This window comes from Bos grunniens, chromosome 22 (genome assembly GCF_055505025.1).
Source record: "Bos grunniens cultivar Pamir isolate PY7600 chromosome 22, Bosgru_T2T1.0, whole genome shotgun sequence".
Lineage (NCBI taxonomy): Eukaryota > Metazoa > Chordata > Mammalia > Artiodactyla > Bovidae > Bos > Bos grunniens.
In genome coordinates, this window is record NC_141186.1 from 59,147,237 (window position 1) to 59,164,395 (window position 17,159).

Sequence of the window (17,159 nt, forward strand, 5' to 3'; positions counted from 1 at the left end):
AGGTCTTCCCTCTGCCTGGTTGCTCCTCCCCAGATCCTCCACCATACGGGTCTCAGCCCACGCGTGCCCTCTCTGACCACCCCCTCCCCATGTGGGTGGGCTTCCCTTCTCTCACTTCCCCCTCCCTCCCGCCTTTTGCTTTATTTTTATCCTGATCCTTATTACCATGCAAAATTATAGCTGACCATGCTGACTTCCTGTTTCCTCCTTAGAATGTAAGCACAGCATTTTCATGAATGAATGAGGGCAGATACTTGGCCTTATTCACATTGGGTTGCCAGTCCCTGAGCTGTTGGAATGAGTGAGTGGGTGAATGAATGAGGGGACCCCACAGTTGAGCAGAGATTCGCCCCCAGGATATGGCCGGGGATTGATAACCAGCCATGCACCGGGGTGGCTGCTCTGTGTGGTAAGCCCTCCTGGCACCCCGTGACATGGCTGTGATGATCCCATTTTACAGCAGCGTAGATCAAGTCTCCCAGAGAGAAGCAGCTTGCCCAGGGTCTCAGGGCCTTTGGGAGGCAGAGCCAGTCTGGGAATCAGCCGGCCTGACTCCAGGGCGCCAGCTCCGTGCACTCCGTGACTCGCACGTCTCCGGGTCAAAGACAGAGAGAAGCCACCCCGGGAAGCAGCAGCGCGTGCATTTTAGCAACGGATTTCCAGGTTTGGAGCGCTCTCCGCCTGCTGGGTGACTTTGCAGCGAGGGCGCCGCGGGGCGGCCGCGCCTGATGCTGCGGTTGCCATGGCGACGAGCGCCTCGGCGATTGGTCCAGCTCGGCCCGCACTACGTTGCTCCCGGGGCGCGGGGGAGCCTCTGCGCCGGCCCCTCCTCCGGATGCTGTTCCCCCCTCACCAGCCCTCCCCAACCCACGCGCCCCGCCACCCCGGATGTGCGGCAGGGCCCAAGCCCGAGGTGGTCCCAGGTAGCCGCGAGGCCAGGCTCCCGCCCAGCCTGGCGACCACGGTGACCCGACGTCCTCGCAGGCTCCCGGGCACCATGTGAGCCCTGCGTGCCTGGGTCCTCCGGAGCCCGCGACTGCCACCCCCTGCTCCTGCCCCAGCCTCCGCGGAGGAGTGCGCCACCCCCGGGAATGTGACTCGCCCGCGATTTAATTTTATTCCCTTCCACTTCTCGCCTGAGCATCGCTCTGCTCCTCTAACCACATAGAGCCTTCCCAGCTGGAGAGGGAGAGAGAAGGGAAAACTGCCCACCCCCTCCAGACAGGATGGCGTGCAGAAGACGCTATTTGTGAGTATTTGTGGCAGGTTTATGCCTGGAACTTGAGGCCAGAAGGGCCGCAGCCCAGCTGGGAGCTGGAGCCCGGGCCCTCTGGGGGGAGGGGGTTTTGCCGTGCAGGTGGCTTGCAGAGGGAGCTGGCCACCAGGCTTAGATGCCAGCATTTGTCCCCTGCAGTGGACATGTTTGTCGGTGGTCATGATTGGGTGGGGGGCGGGGGGAGACTGTTAGCAGGACTCTGTTGGGCTGTGAAATTTCCTGTCTCTGAGGGCATCGCCCCCCCAAATCTACATATGGGGTCCCCAGACCAGCTGCTACCATGTTGGTGTCTGGTTCAGCCCTCCTGTGTCCATTTGGAAATGGCTTCTCGTGCCCGGCTCTGCCGTGATCAGCCCTTCAGCCATGGCTGATGCAAGGTTGGCAGGAAGGTCAGGGTGGGACAGGGTGTCGTGCCCTCCGGGGACGGGTGAAGGTCCAGCCTGCCCTCCTGAGCGGGGATTGCCAGTGTCACCCCGTAACACCCAGGCTTGCCGTGGGCCAGCGGCAGAGCACCTGTCTGCTGGGCCCCGGGCCCGCGGCAGTCCGTGAACGTCTGCACGGGGCGGTGACATCACGGGTCCGGGTATTTATGGAAAGCCGAGCCCGTGCCTCCTGGGACGTCGGATGAGGATGCCGGCTTCCCTCGCAGCTCTCTGGGGCTCTACGGCATTCTGGGTTCAGCAGCTGGGTCTCTGGCCTTGCAGGACCCCTCCTCTGGGACTGGGGACTGTGAGTCTCCTCCTGCCGTGGGCACTTGGGGGCTGTGCAGTGACCTCAGACCCTGTGAGGTCAGAGGGCAGAGCTGGGCCCTCAGGCTGGGCTCAGTCCCCAGGACTCGAAAGCCCGGGTAGGGGGGTTCCTGGAGCATCATGTGGGGGGACCCCTGGGGGCACTCCAAGGCCTCGGACCCCCCTACACCTTGACAAGGGCCCCTGGAGCCCGAGCGAAGCGGCTCCCGCTGCTCTCCACCCGGGCCAGATGGCGCGCTCACTCGCGGAGCTGGACGAGAGGAGGTGGTGCTCCTGCCGCTGTGCTATCCGCAGGCCCAGGCGGGGCCCCGGGGCCAGGAAGGCGGCGGGCTCTGTGGTTTGCTGTGATGCTCGTTTGCCTTTTAAGTGGAGAAGCCCACGGCTTGGTTTGCTGATGGGAGCCGGTCAGTCCGGGTTCTCACTCCCTGCCCCTGCTTTTCTTTTTTTGGAAACAAATAATAAATCCTTCCCCGGCACGGAGCCTCCGCTGTCGCTGGGAACAGGCCTCCCCCCGACCCCCAAGACTCCCCCTTTCTCCTGCCTCCTTTGTGGGCCCGGGAGCCTGAGGTCAGAGAAGTTCTCTGGTCTCAGGGGCTGTGAAACCCGGGGGAGGGAGGTCTCTGAGGTGGAATCTGTGCAGCAGCCTCTGGACTCCCATTCTAGAGATGGGACAACTGAGGCTAACCAAATCCCCAGGAAACTTGGAGTGCCCCGGCTCGAGATGTGTGTCGGGGGTGGGGGGTGCGTTTCAGCCCAGCTCTGCATTAGAATCACTGGGGAATGCTTTAAGGCTCCCGTGTCCTGGCTTCTGGGTCCTGGGAGGGGTGCAGCCTCAGGAACGTTACGGTTCTCCCCACGTGATTTTGATGCTCAGCTGTGGGTGATGTTCGCGAATGCGGCCTCTTCCCTCGGCACCGCTCCGGGTCCTGCCTGATTGTGATTTGTGAGCACGCAGCTGCTATTCCAGTCCCAGGACCCCTCCCCGTTACCAGTACAGACTCGCTCTGTCTGCTGGGAGCCCAGGAGCCAGCACTGGAACACACGGCCCCTAGCAGGGCTCGCCAACCATGCCTGTCTCCCCCACTCGCCTGGGAGGGGGCTGGACTGTGGGGAGGGCAGGCTGGGCTCCCCCTCCATGACCGTGGGCCCTTCCTCACCGCCCTGGCTTTCAGGCTCCCACAGTTTGGCAGCAGGACACCCAGGCTTCCCCCACGTGCCGCCTCCAAGCCCATGGGCACCAGAGATTGCAGAGAGACTGGGGAGGGGGTGGCTGAAGTCGGGGTGGGGAGGGCCTGTTTTGCAGAAAGACTTGCGGACCAGAACCAGGGCTCTGCTGGCACCTGCAGCGCGATCCCTGGGCTTGTAGCATGGGGGGATGGAATGTCTCTAGATGCTTGACTTTCAGGGCCTGGAGGCCCCAGCCCAGGACCACCGCAGCCACTGTCAGGGCTGCGCTATTTGGCTTCGCGGCTTCTCAAACCCCTCGCCTCCGTGGTTCTCACCCGTGTGTGCTGTGAAATGGGGGGTTCATGATCCCATTTTACAGAGGAGGAGACTGAGGTCAGAGAAGGGTAGACCACTAGACTGAAGTCTCGTGGCGGCCTCCAGCCCCATGCTCTGCACACACGTCCCACCCCCAGTGCGCTGCACACACAGCCGACCTGGACAGACGTGCTGCAGGCGGAGCCCTGCCCCGGCCCCCGGCCCCTTCCCCGCCTCCCTGTCCTGTGGCCTCTTCCCCTCCACGCCCTGGGCCCCAGAGAGAGCTTGGGCATCCGGACTCTGACAGACGGAGCCGGCCCTAAGTAGACGGGATGGTGGATAACATGGTGAGCAGGAGAAGATTTATTAATGAAATGGGGAAATCGTGAAGCGTCCAGGATCAGTTCCTTAATCAACTTTGCTAGCAACCAAGCCCAGGCCTACACTGAAAGCTTAATTAACAGCGTCTTAATTAAGGTCGGCCCCCTCCCGACTGTAACTACACTTACACAGCACGTCACTTCCTGCTCCGTGAACACAGGAAGCCGGGCTGCAGGAGTTTGCAGTGGGTGTGCGAGACCCTCGGGGCTGCTGGGGAGCGGGGGTGCTCGTTTGTAATTTATCCATCGTTTCACTCATTCATTCACTCTGCCTGGAGCCACCAACTCTAGATGGCAGGTGCCACCCTACAAACATTGCCCAGCGCCTTCCCCGCCCAGCACTGCCTCTGTCCGACCCGCACTGCGTCCCCCTCACAGGCTGGTTGGTCCATTCTGGCCGCTGGAGTGTCCGCTGCGCCAGGGCCGAGGGGCTGACTGTGTGTTAGCTGTTGCGTGTCCTGCACCTTGAAAAGTGCTGGGTGTATAGTGATTGCTCGGGAAGTCTTCTTTGATTAATGAATGACGGACCCTGTGCCCGGCACTGCCCTAAGCTAAGGGGTACAGTTGTGTTGTGTACTCTTTGTGACCCCATGGGCTGTAGCCTGCCAGGCTCCTTTGTCCGTGGGATTCTCCAGGCAAGAACACTGGAGTGGGTTGCCATGCCCTCCTCCAGGGGATCTTCCCGACCCGGGGATCGAATCCGGGTGTCCTGTGTCTCCTGTGTCGGCCACCGGGCTCTTTACCCCTGAGCCACCTGGGAAGCAAGAGGGTACAGAGCCCAGTGAGACGCAGCTTCTGGGGTCCTGTAGGCCGTGAACAGACGGTGTCAGTGCAGAGAGCCACGGGCCAGACAGGACGACAGCCCAGAGACAGGGAGGGTTCCCACGTCCCACAGCGGCTGGAGGCTGAAGGGGGTGCTGATCAGGGAGGGGAGGCGCTCCAGGCGGGCAGGCCTCGAGCCTAGGGTCGCAAGCCTTCTGCAAGCACTGGCTCATTGACCTTCACGGTGACCCTGGGGGGTGGAGCTGTCTCTGTCCCCTCTGTACAGACGGTGCAGCCGAGTCACCGAATAACCCCGGGAGGGGTGGCGCTGGGGGTTGGACCCCGACGGGTGGCCCCAGAGCCCCAGTCTGTGACGTTCCGACGGCTTTACTGAAAGTGATGGTGTCTGGCCCACGCCCCACGCCCCGAGTGTGAGCAAGAGGAGGTGAGAGGTGAGACCGGAGATGTGGGCGGGGCCGGGACAGAAGGCGTCTTGCCCACAGAAAGGGCCCCCCTTGCGAGCAGAGGCCTTGGGACCCACAGAGGCTTCTGATCCGCGGTGGGGGTTGCAGTTCCCACGCCGGACCGTGGAGGGAAGTTGGGGGTGGGCGGGGCTCTCAGCCATCCTTTCTGGCGCCCGCACTCCAGAGGGCAGCAGGTTCCCAGCCCAGGCCATCAGGAGCCACTCCTGCCGGTCTGCTTGGGGCTGGCCGGGGGCCAGGGTGGCCCTGGGGAAGCGCCAGGCTGTGGTCTGCAGGCAGCTCTGTGCCCAGGTAGGAGAGACCCTTCCTCTCCCCACCTCTTATCTGACTCCAACCTCCAGTCAGGTCTGGGGCCCGGAGGCCTGCACAGGACCCCTGGCTGGCCACGGGGGACACACCCAGCCAGGGCTGGGCTGGGGCGCGTCCTGGCGGGCGGCCCTTCCCGAGGCCTGCTGCTTTTCCGGGGGCCTGAGTCCGCCCCTCGCCCTGCCGCCCAGCTGCCCACTGGCTCCTGCTCTCTCCCCCCTCCGTCCACCCCCACCCCGCGGTCTCCGAGGCCCTGGCCCTCGCTGGAGCTGCCCGAGCAGGACTCGGACGCTGCCCTCCAGCTCTGCCCCAGCCCGCTGGGTGACCCTGGGCCGTCCTCTTGCCCTCTCTGGGCCTGTGACGTCCTCTGAATCCGGAGCGGCAGGGTCAGCTCTGGATGGTGCGGGTTGCGCAGACTCACACGGGAGGCTGAGGCGAGGGGCTGGAGCTCGCAGAAGTCGGCGCTGAGCTTAGACATTCTAGCTCTTTCACACATGCCCCGTTCCATGCACGGCTTGTGGTCCCCGGGGGCTCATCATCCCCCGGACACACATCAGGTACGCCGAGTCCTGCCTGCCCTGTGGGGAGCCCCCCTGCTGGCCCCCTGCCAGGGGGTGCCCTTTCTCCCCACCCCTCGGACCCTGAGATCCAGTCGTGCCCCTCTCTCAACTGCCCAGGGGAGCCCTGGGCCCTGGTCCTCCCCTCTGCCCAGGGGAGCCCTAGGTCCTGGTCCTCCCGTCTGCCCAGGGGAGCCCTGGGCCCTGGTCCTCCCGTCTGCCCAGGGGAGCCCTGGGCCCCGGTCCCTCTGCACAGGGCAGTCCCTCTGTCGGCACCCGGGGCCTGGGAGCCTTCCAGGCGAGGCCCGGCGTCTGTGTAGGCCCAGGCAGGTCATCTATAACCTTCTGTTTTAAAATTGTGGTAACACACACGTAACAGAAGAATGGCCGGCTCAGCCGTCTGTAAGTGGGCAGTTCACGGTAGTAAGAACGTTCACAGTGTTTCACGACCGTCACCACCATCCGTCTCCAGAACCTTCTCATCTTCCCAGACCGAGACTCGGTGCCCGTAAAACACTCACTCCCCTTCCCTGCCCCAACCCCGGGCACCCACCGTCCTACCCGCTGTCTCTGGATGCAGCCGCTCTGAGGACGCGTGTAAGTGGAACCCTGTAGCATCTGTCTTTCTGTGGTTACTTCGCTGAGCACGTTTTCAAGGTCCATCCATGTTTGCACTGTGTCAGGATTTCCTTCCTTTTAAGGCTGAAATACTCCATTGTGCGTCTGGACCGCACTTTGTTGATCCGTTCGTCTGTCTCTGGACACCTGTTTCCTTCCGCTTTTGGCTGCTGTGAATAGCGCTGGTGTGAATGTGGGGATGCCAGTGCATCCCTGAGACCCTGCTCTCAGCTCCTCTGTGTGTATGCCCAGAAGTGGAATTCCCGGATCCTCTGGAAACTGTCGCACTTTTTTTGGAGGAACCTCCTTACTGTTTTTCCACCACAGCTGCACCATTTTACATTCCCACCAACATTGCACACGGATCCACATCTTTGCGCACACTTGCCATTTTGATTTTTGGTGGTTTGTTTTTGTAATAGGAATTCTCGTCGTGTGAAGTAGCACCTCGCGGTGCTTTTGATTCACTCCTTCTTGAATAAAGGCAGCTGGGAGTGGTGAGGTTCAGCCTCCTTCTCTGCCGTCAGACCACGCGGCCCCAAGGACCCCCGACGTTGACTGGGGGGCCTGGGCCCGCTGGACGCCTGCCGACGCCCCTGCTGCCTTTGTGGGAGCTTCTGTCCCAGATCAGGGTGGGTGGGAGGGACGCGGGGCTCAGGCCTCCCGCCAGAGCCCAGTCCTCCAGCTCGTCAGTAGCCCAGAGCGTTGGGTCCTTGGGGGTGCCTGGCACACGGTGCGTGCTCAGAAGTTTTAACTCACACCGGTAACCCCTGCTTCCGTCTTTCCTGGATGTGCCTTGTTCACTCCTGTAACCGAGAGACGATTCACTGGCTTGGTGCAGCGCCGTCCACACACCCTGCAAGGCCAGCCCCTCTCCGGCTCCTCGGCCCCGAGGCCACCGCCGAGTCCGGCTTCGTGGGGTCTCCCTGGAGAAGTGCTGTGCATGGATGGAAGCGCTCCAGTACTGAAGAAGCTCTGCCATGCGGCCAGGTACACCGAGCAGAGTTCCCAGTCTCGGCTCTTCAGTTCCGGATTTGGGGCTCCCTGAGGGGGTGGGGTGACCATCCAGCCCGTGAAGGAGGCGACATTCTCCCTCTGGTGGGAGACCCTGACCGGTGGCTGGCAGAGTGGCCTCCGTGGGGGAAACAAAGCCACGGCAGGAGTGGGGACGTGGGAAGGACTGGGCCTGGGCACCCGAGGTTCCGATCCCACAGGCCTCCCAGCCGCCCGTGTGTCCTGGGCCAGCCGGCCATCCAGATCAGTTGCGTGGGCACCTTTGTGAGCTCCTGTCCAGCACGGGGCCTGGGGACAGCAACCCTGCCCAAAAGGAGGCGGACGCAGGTGGAGCCGCCACCACGGGGTGGACGGTGTGCCCTGGGCTTTCAGCAGGGGCCGCCGGACGCGTGGGTGGCCTTCGGGGCAGACACAGGGAGAGGCGTCTTGGCGGCGGGCCGGGGAAGCCCACTCCCTACAGTGTGGGGGCCGGGCCTGCATGGCCGAGACCCACGAGGCTCTCCCCAGACCCTTGGGGAAGTGACCTGGGCCCAGCCCTCACTCCACGAGATGCCTCTGCCACTGGATGCGTTCCCGTGGCCGTCATGTCACATCCAGCGGCTTTTCCAGGAATGTGACTGCTCTCCTCACAGTCACGGGAAGATCCGACGCAGATACATCCGGAGGTCTGCCAAGAGCTGCCGCCTTGCAGAGCCTCGTGTCACCACGGGCGGCGTCCCTCGTGGCCCCCGGGTCGGGAGCCAGGCCATGTGTCCACCTGGGATCCTAGCCGCTGTCACCTTGGGGGCGGGAGACTGACCTCATCCCCACGCACCCGCCATGGACGGGCCGGCCGCCTCGTGACCTGCTTCCCTGTCTTCCCTGTGCTGCCACAGCTGAGGCCGTCTGTTGATTTTTGTCTCATAACATGTGTGGAGAGAGATAACATGACTTATGGACGTCGTTTCGGACCAGAGAAGGTGCAGCGCAGGTTGGGTGCTAAGGACGGTGCGGGGCGGACGAGGACTCCGCGGGCGGAATTTCTGTGCGTCTTGTCGTGAGCCTGCACGTCAAAGTTTCATTGAAAGCAAAGGCTGGGGGCAGGTGTTGGGTCTGATGAGCCGGACACTTGGCGACTGTGGGGCAGGAGGCCAGTGACCACCACCCACCGCGCCTCAGCCCCTCTGTGCGAGGCCTCCCTGACAGGGATCCCTGGTGCCCCAGGCTGAAACCCACCGGCCTCCGCGCTTGAGCTGCCAGCTGAGGACTGGTTGGCCTCCGGCGCTGAATTGGAGACCTCGGAGCAGGGTCTCGTCCACCCTCTGCAGACCCGACTCGGAGCCGGGACCCCGCCTGCCGGCCCACCCCCGGGCTCTCCGGGGCCTGCAGGCCTGCCCGGGGCAGCAGCGCAGTGTTTGTGCGGGCGTGGCTCTCCCACCCGCGGTCCCGGGTCCAGGAGCTGGGACAGACACTGGCCGTCCCCCCAGGGCCATCTTGGAGGCTAAAGTGAGCGCAGCCCACCAGGACTCATAGGTGAGGGGAGCGAGGGCTTTGTCGCGTCTGTCTTCCTGCACACGGGCTGCGCGGCGGGCCGGCTTCTGTCACGTGGCGGCGGCACGGATTGCGGGGCAGATGGGGTGGAGCTGGTGGGGCTGGGGACCGCGGGGCAGAAGCCAGCCCGGGTGGGGTGCCGGCTCAGGCCCCCCGGACCTGAAGGCCAGGCTCCCCAGACGGACCCTGTGAGGGGCCTGGCCTTCCCTCCTGTTTATCCCACACCCCGGCGAAGAGCTGGGGACCCGAGCTCCAGGGGCCTGAGATGCCCTGTGATCCCCATCCTGGGCGCGCCTGACCCCATGGGGTCCCCGGGAGAGGGTCCCGTGGGAACAGCCCCCGGCTCTGCGCGCGGCGGTTGGAGTGTGGCTAATTGCAAGATGTACTGGCCTCGTCGGTTTTGCCCCTTGTCAACACGGTCCCTGCGTCTGTCTGGAATGGCTGATGAGGGAAGGGATGTATTTGTCGTCAGCCTGGCTCTTGCAGGGCTTGCTGGGCCGGGATAACCGAGCATCTGCTCAAATTTGCTCCATTTCCGATTCTGGTCCAGGGGCCACAGCCACAGGCGCCCCCGAGTCCCTCCAATCCCCCATCCTTGGCCTGGCTTCAGTCCCTGACCAGCTCTGGGGCTGCTGAGCGATCAAGGCAACTCGGAGGAGCCCCCCAAAACTGGCTGGGCCCAGGAGAAGTGGGGGCCGAGGCACTGAGATGATCAGGCTGATTTCCAGTGCCTCCCTCTGCCTTAGGAGCTTCCGGATGGACCCCTTATCTGCCGCCCAGAGGCTGTGTGGCTCGTGGCAGACAATGTCACCTCTCTGAGCCTCGGGGCTTTTCTCTGTACCGTGGAGCCAATCATTGCAACTTTGCAGGGTGGCGATAAGGACTCAGTGATACAGTGAAGTGCAGGGCGGATCCATACTTATACATATCTTCGGCCCCTTCCTCCCCTGGACTCTGAACACAGGACAGGCTGGGACCTCAGAGACACGGTCCTGGGGAGGGTAAGGGAACCAGGGGGGCAGAGGGAGTGTAAACCAGAAGTCTCCGGGTTGCAAAGGTCAGAAACCCAAGTCAGAAGGGGTTTTAATGGCCACTGTCGGTGACCAGCCCGGGGTCAGGCTTTGGTGTGGCTGGGAGTCTGGGGGCTCCGACACTCATTGCCATCTCCTCCTTGCCTTCCTCCTGGGGTGTGTTCTCAGGACCCCTCTGGTCCCGCTGGTCAGCCGCAGGGTTCATGGCCTTCCTGAGACCCCCATGCCCAGAGGAGGTTGGCTATGCAGTGATCGGCCAGGCCTGGAGCTGGGCGGACGGGGTCAGCTCCGTCTCAGCCACTGCACTGTGTGTTCAGGATGGGGTTTGGATGTGTGTTTCTGGGCGGGGGTGGGCAGTAAACCAAGGCTGGAGACAGCCCACCGGCCATGCTTGGGGTCAGAGGGCAGCGCGCCGAGCTGGTGGCCTCAGCTCAGCGCCAGGCGATGCAATCAGCTGGGTGCGTGCGAGACAAGTGCTCGTCCGGGCGGCCGGCCCCTGGCCCCAGCACACAGCCTGGAATCACAGACGCGAGTTCCGCTCTCAGCGGCGGGGAGGAGAGGGATTGTGGCTGCTCGTGTTGGGTAAATCCACAGGACCCCGACGCTAGGGATCTGGCTGACGACCCCCCCGCCCCGACCTCGAGTCTTTCCCATCTCCCTCTTGCTTAGCCAGCTGGGACCTGACCTATAAATGAGAATCTTTGTCCCTGTTACTGCACCTTCCCTCTCTCCCCAGTGGTATATACTCAACATTTTTCAAAAGCCCGAAAGCGGCCTGGGGCAGTGTGTGTTATCCAGGGAAACTCACCATCTGTTTCAGATCCATGTCCCATCCTTCCACCAGCACCTGCGGGAGGGGTACCCTCCGCAGACCGTGCTGAGCCTCCTGGGGGGCGGCTGAGCCCTGTGTCCCGTCTGTGAGTTGGGCTGTTCCCCGCCCCTGATGGACCGCAGGGAGCGTGTGGGTGCTGGGGTAAGGGCGGTGTCCCCCCAGGGTGGGGGCGCTGATGGGGGGGTAGTTCGCACCCCCACGCTGGTCAGCTGCAGCTCCCAGTTGCCCTGGAGGCTGAGCAGGACCCAGGGCCTGTCCACGGGCGGGAAGGCTGAGACTGGGGGAGCACGCAGCTCCCCGCAGAGCCCTGGGCGAGGCTTGTCCCGGGTTCCACTGACATGTCTCAGTCCTTGGGTGCCCCTCTGTCCTGGCCTCAGCAGCTTCCCACCGCCAGAGCCCGTGGGCAGCCTTGTGCCCCCCAGCAGCCTCGCCTCCATCCTGCCTTTGTTCCAGACACATGCCCTGGCCAGCCGTCAGCCCGTGGCCAGGTGTCCTGGCCGGGACCCCCAGGTGCAGAAGGCGCAGGATGGCAGAGAGGGCGGGCGGTCCGCAGGGTGGCTGGTGGAAGGCGGGGCTGGAGCTGGGCTTGGGGACAGTGGGGCTGTGACCCTCCCCAGTGGCCGCATCCGTCCCTCTCACCCCAGATCTTGGGGTTCCCGCCCCCGCTGCCTCCCCACCCTCTCAGTCACCCCCTCTGTTTACACGCCGGCTACTGCCCACCTTTGTCCTTCTAGACTCAGCTTTCCCACCAGGCTGTCGCCAGCGTGGGTCCGCCTGGCCTGCCGCTGGGTGCCCCCGGGCCGGGCCTCGGTGAGGGCGTGGCAGCTGCAGCGTCCGTGAGTGAGGGACGCCCCGCGTTGTCGTCTTCAGCCTTAAGTTTGTTTTTCTCCTCATTTCATCCAAAAGCCTGTCTGGAAGGTGCCCCCTCGCTGGGCCCAGGCTGGGTGAGGCGGGGGCAATGGAAAAAGCTGGGGGAGTCTGAGCGGCTGACGGAGCACAGTGCCCGGGGTGCCCGCTGCAGGTTGGCCTGGGCCAGGAGCGGTGGGGTGAGGAAGGCGTTGCAGTCCATGGAGCCCCGGCCCTGGCTTGGGGGTCAGGGTGGGTTGGCCCTGCCACCACAAAGACGGGCCCCCCTGGTGTGGGAGCTCCCCGAGAGGAACCACAGAACGGGGGGCCACCAGCTTGGTGTGTGTGCAGACCACAGGGGAGGTCAGAGGCTGCGACGGCCCCCAGGATGCCACTCCATCCACCCACTGGGCCCTGCGCCCCTGGGGCTCAGCCCGCCAGCTGGCTAAAGACACGTCCTCTGCTCTGCAGCTGCAGCCGCCCCATGGGCTGAGGGCACCGAGGCCTCCCGCCCAGGCCCGGCCGTCCACCAGGAGAGCTCTCCGCATCCCGAGCACAAACAGACATGTGGGGACCGGGTGTCTCGGCACCTCAGAGCCCCTGAAACAGGCGCCCCCACTCCGCAGCCCTCAGGCTGAGCTCTCCTCCTCCGGGTGAACAGACCGGGGTCGGTTAGGGCTCCCCGAGTGTCCAGGCACCAGCGCGGCCGGGGGTCTGGGGGCTGCCCGCCCCACGACCCTGCCTGCAGGCACTCACTAAGGCTTCAGGTCCTTCTGCAGCCCTGGAGAAAGCGTCCCCCTGCCCCGAGCTGGGGTCTGCCTCCAGCTGCTGCGGGTGAGGTCCCCGGGCAGCTGTGTGAACCCAGCCCCCGTCCCGTCCCCTCCCCTCCCCACCCACCACCCCATCCATCCGCCCCGCAGTCAGGGCGCCCAGCTTGCTCCTCTGCAGGGTGGATGCCAGCTGCTAACAGCACTGCCCCGAGGTGTCTGGAAGGACGGGCCCAAGTGGCCCGGTGCCCGGACTCAGCACAGGCGCCCCCACCCCCACCCCACCCCCGCCTTCATTTCGTGGTGAGGTTTACCTGGAAACACCCAGATCCAGTGGGTTCTAGAAATATTCTTCGTTTTTAATTTTCATTCAGCTAAGGTACATTAACACAGCTCGCTTACAGGAAGGGAGGCAAATGCAAACGGAAAGACCATGGCAGAGTCTCGTTGACCGTGGGTGTCCAGCGCAGGCCTTGGGGACACATCCCTGCTCGTCGTGACCCTGAGACCAGCCGGGAGCTCCTGGCCGGTCACGGGAGGGTCTGTGTACACATATGTGCCGTGCACACATGTGTGTGTGTGATGGTTGGGAGCTGTCTGTTTTTGAAAATTGAAATATCGTTGATTTTTAATGGGCTTCCCAGGTGGCTCGGTGGTAAAGAATCCATCTGCAAGTAGGTGACACAGATTCGATTCCTGGGTTGGGAAGATCCCCTGGAGGAGGAAATGGCAACCCACTCCAGTGTTCTTGCCTGGAGAATCCCATGGACAGAGGGGCCTGGCGGGCCAGAGTCCAGGGGCTCCCGAAGAGTCAGGCACGACTTAGTGCCTAAACAACAGCAGAGCTGGTTCACAGCGCCATCACCTAGGTCGAGAGGCGTCTCGTGTGTGTCTGGCCGTGTGAGGTCAGTGCGGCTCTGAGAGTGGCTTGGTGCTGGGCGTGCTGTCCAGCAGGCTGCAGGTTTACCCGGAAGGGAGGTGGCCCCTTCACAGTCCACGCCAGCTTGGCCAGGACAGCGGGTGGCGTCCACTGTGCCCTCTGCCCCGGCAGGGTCCTCCAGCCTCGCCCTGCCGTGCAGCGGGGGCTGCCCTTCACCCCACACCCAGAGGGGGCTGTGGCCCCGGGGGCCGCCTTTCCCCTGAGTCAGACTTCACCGTGTTCCTGACTGCTTGTGTTTGCACTAGGAATTTCTGTGGGGAGGCCCGGCAGCTCGTGGCGGGCACTCCCTGAGGGGCAGAAGCCTCCCTGGGAGGCAGGTGGATGCGGGACCTTTGGGAGGGGGACTTTCCTCTGGCTATCTTTCTGTGTTGTGTTTCTGAGCCACGAGAGTGCCCTACTCTTTCATTTATTTTTGGCTGTGCTGTGTCTTCACTGTGGCCTAGCTGCCCCGCGGCTTGTGGGATCTTAGTTCCCGGACCAGGGCTTGAACCGCGTCCACTGCAGTGGCAAGCGGATTTTTCACCCCTGGATCACCACGCATTACTTATTTGAAAAGTGTATAAAATGGTGGATTTGGGGGTGAGTTGGCTTGTTTTCTGGGGATCTGATGGAACACCACCGCCCCGCCAGTGGAGGCCCGCCCTCAGATGTGGAGGGCGAGTGGGGTCAGGATGTCCTGGTTGGGGTCAGCTGCCTAACGGCTGCAGATGGTGGAGACCCTGGAGCAGAGGGCGGGGGACCCAGGTCAGGATCGAGGTGGGGCTGCTCGCCAGCTGGGCGGCCTCAGGCAGGTCTCAGCCTGTCTCAGCCTCGGTTTCCACGTCTGTAAAATGGGAGCTGTAGCAACAGGTCCCCAGGCAGACTCGAGGAGGAGTGTCTGAAGAGGGGTGCCCCACGGTCTGACCCCCACCCCAGCTGGTCTGGACTGAGGCATCTCTGCCCCGTGACCGTCAGCAAACCAGGTCCGGGGTGTCAGGACGGCACTCCCAGACTCCACACCCAAGGCCACAGGTCTGGCCAGGCTCCCAGCCACGTGGCAAGGCTTCAGCCCATGCCCAGCAGCCAGGGAGGCTGGATGCGCCCTGGCCGGTGGCCCCGGACCCCTGGCCAGTGTCTGCCTCAGCAAGAGAGTCCTGGTGGGAGACTCAGGGTCACGGAAGCTGGGGTCTCAGGGTGCTCCCAGCAAGCGAGTGCGGCCAGGGGCTCCCTGTCCAAGCCTCCGTCCCTGAGGCAGGTTCCCAGCCTGGTGCCCTGTGGCCCATCTTGCCCCCTCCGAGACCCTCCCCTGAACAAGGCCGAACCCTGGCTGTGCTGACACCCTGCACCCCACCCTGCGGAGCCGAGGCCTGGGCTCAGAGTCACCGCTTCCGCAGACTCTTCTGAGTAGGGGTGGAGGGGAGCCCCGCCGTGGCCCCCTTGTCTGGCACACCTGGTGGGAGTGCCTGCCTTCCTGGAGACGGGCGTGGTGCCCACACTGGATCTCACCCAGGGCCCCTGCCCACCACCCGAGCTCCCTTTCCACACCGCAGTTCTGAGGCCCAGGGTCCTGGGCAGGGACACCCCTCCCCGGGCAGCGGAGCGTTTCCCAGACTCCTGGCAGGCCAGAAGGCGTGGAGGCCAGTCCGAGGACAGTCACCCCTTGTGCCCACGGGCAGGGCTGTCCGAGGCCCAGAGCCAGCACAGGAAGGCCGGGCGGGCGGGCAGGGCCTCTGTGGCTTTCTCCGACGGGGGCTGGGCCGGGTGCTGGGGGCCTGGGCAGGGTAGCTGGCCACAGAGGCTGGTTTTCATGGCGCTCCCCCAGGTCCCTGCCCAGTCGGCTCCCGAAAGCCGCCCTGGAGTCTCCGGGGCAGGCGGCAGCTTCATTCCACAGACCAGGAGCCTGGGGCTGAGATGAGCCGAGTGGGGCACCCGGGGGGCAGCGTGAGGCAGCGGCCCCACCTGTGGGGAGATCGGATGGACCCTCAGGGCAGCCTGCCCCCCCTCCCCTCTCTGCACCCCGCCCTGGACCCCCAGAGCAGAAGGGGCTGCACACAGGGCAGCCATGAGGGGTGAGCCCCACCCGGCCCAGTGCCCACTGTCCTGGGCTGCCCGGGGGCTCAGGGGCGACAGAAACTTCGGGAACCCCAGGGGCGGCCAGGATGACTCGCTGGTCCCTCAGTCCCTGCGGGGTCTGAGGGCGTCTCAGGGCCCGGCTGCAGCCTCAGTGTGTGCCCAGACAGGGACCGGACACAAGAGCACACTCTGTTCTGAAACCCACGCTCCCCTCCCGCCCTCAACACCTCACGTCTTCCGGTCGTTAAACACTCGTCTGCGTCCCCCTCGGGAAGCGGCCGGGAGCCCCGGGCACAGCTCTTAGTGCCCGCAGGGAGGGGGCGTCTGCTGTGCCGTCGGCGAGGCCTCCGTGCAGGTGGCGGACGTGTGTGCAGGACCCAGCCCTGGACTTCCGGGGTCACAGGGTGGGATGTGTCCTCGGCTTGGAGGCAGGCGCCTGGGCTGGAAGGCGGGCACTGTCTCCCTTGCTGTGCCCGCCTGTTCTTTCCTGCCGTTGGTGCAGTGGGTATGTGTTTCCTTTTTAGTAAGACGGAGGCGTGCGGCCTGCCCGCCCCTCTGAAATGGAGGTAAATTCCACAAATAACCCCCACACCCAGGGCCCGTCAGCGGTGGAGGCTCGCTGCCCCTAGCTGCCTCCGCTGCGGGCCTGGAGGGGCTTCCGGGTGGGGGTGGCCTGCCCTCTGCCCCGCTGACCCTGCTCTCCGCTGCCTCCCTTTTCCTTCCCAGGAGCGGACAGAGTCACCCTCCAGCTCAGGGACGTGGCGGCCAGGACCGCCCCCCACCCAGGCCCTTCCAGAAAGCACCGTGTGCCCGGAAGAAGCCTCACACCGGTGAAGGTGTTCTTTCTCAATCTGACAGAACTTTCTAGAGCTCAGGGGGCCCTGGGGAGTCGGCTGGTTCTGGGTTAGACGCATCTGGGGAGCTGTGGGAACACACAGGGGCACCTGCACTCCCCCAAACGAGTCGCGCGGTGGCGGGTAAGCGCGTGACACCGCGGTCAGCGCCTCAGAACTCGAGCTGAAACCACAGCGAGGTGTCAGAACGCCCGGAAGTGGGGCCGGGGCCACACGCCAGGCCAGCCAGGAGGCTGGGGGCCGGGTCCCGCCTGCGCGGCCCCTCTGGGAGACAGCTTGCCGGGGGGCTCAGGGCACGTGCGCTGTTAGCAAACGCCCTTTGATCCAGAGGAAGGAAGACCTGGGTTCACACTGGAACCTGTCGGCGAAGGTTCAGGGCAGTTCTATCCCTGACAGCCCCCGGCCCGGAACCTGCCGCAGCGTCCTTCCCGGGTGTGTGTGGGGCGGGGTGTACAGATAAACAGACCATGGAACGTCCGTGCAGTGGGATGCTATCCGGCTGTCAAGAAGAAAGGACTGTTGATACACGAACAGTTGGAATCAAACCTCCAAGGAATTACAGAGTGAAAAAGAAAGCCAGTGTTGAAAAGCTCCTCCCTGTGTGACTCTGCTTGTGGTAACACCCTGAGATGACGGGATGATGGGCAGATGGGTGGCTGTGGGGGCGCAGGACTGGGGAGA

At 64.1% G+C, this 17,159-nt stretch overlaps 1 protein-coding gene across 6 annotated transcripts in view; it reads left to right on the forward strand.

The window, feature by feature from the left end:
- Positions 1-17,159, forward strand: part of IQSEC1 (IQ motif and Sec7 domain ArfGEF 1) — a 285,544-nt gene that overhangs the window by 142,983 nt on the left and 125,402 nt on the right. The window contains exon 1 of one of the 6 annotated variants that reach the window (XM_086368962.1): positions 913-1,249. The exons of the other annotated variants lie outside the window; for them this stretch is intronic. Within the exon in view, the coding sequence (XP_086225088.1) occupies positions 1,227-1,249 (23 nt within the window). The 5' untranslated portion in view covers positions 913-1,226. Of the gene's footprint in view, positions 1-912; positions 1,250-17,159 lie in introns of those variants that run through there. 6 annotated transcript variants of the gene reach the window in all.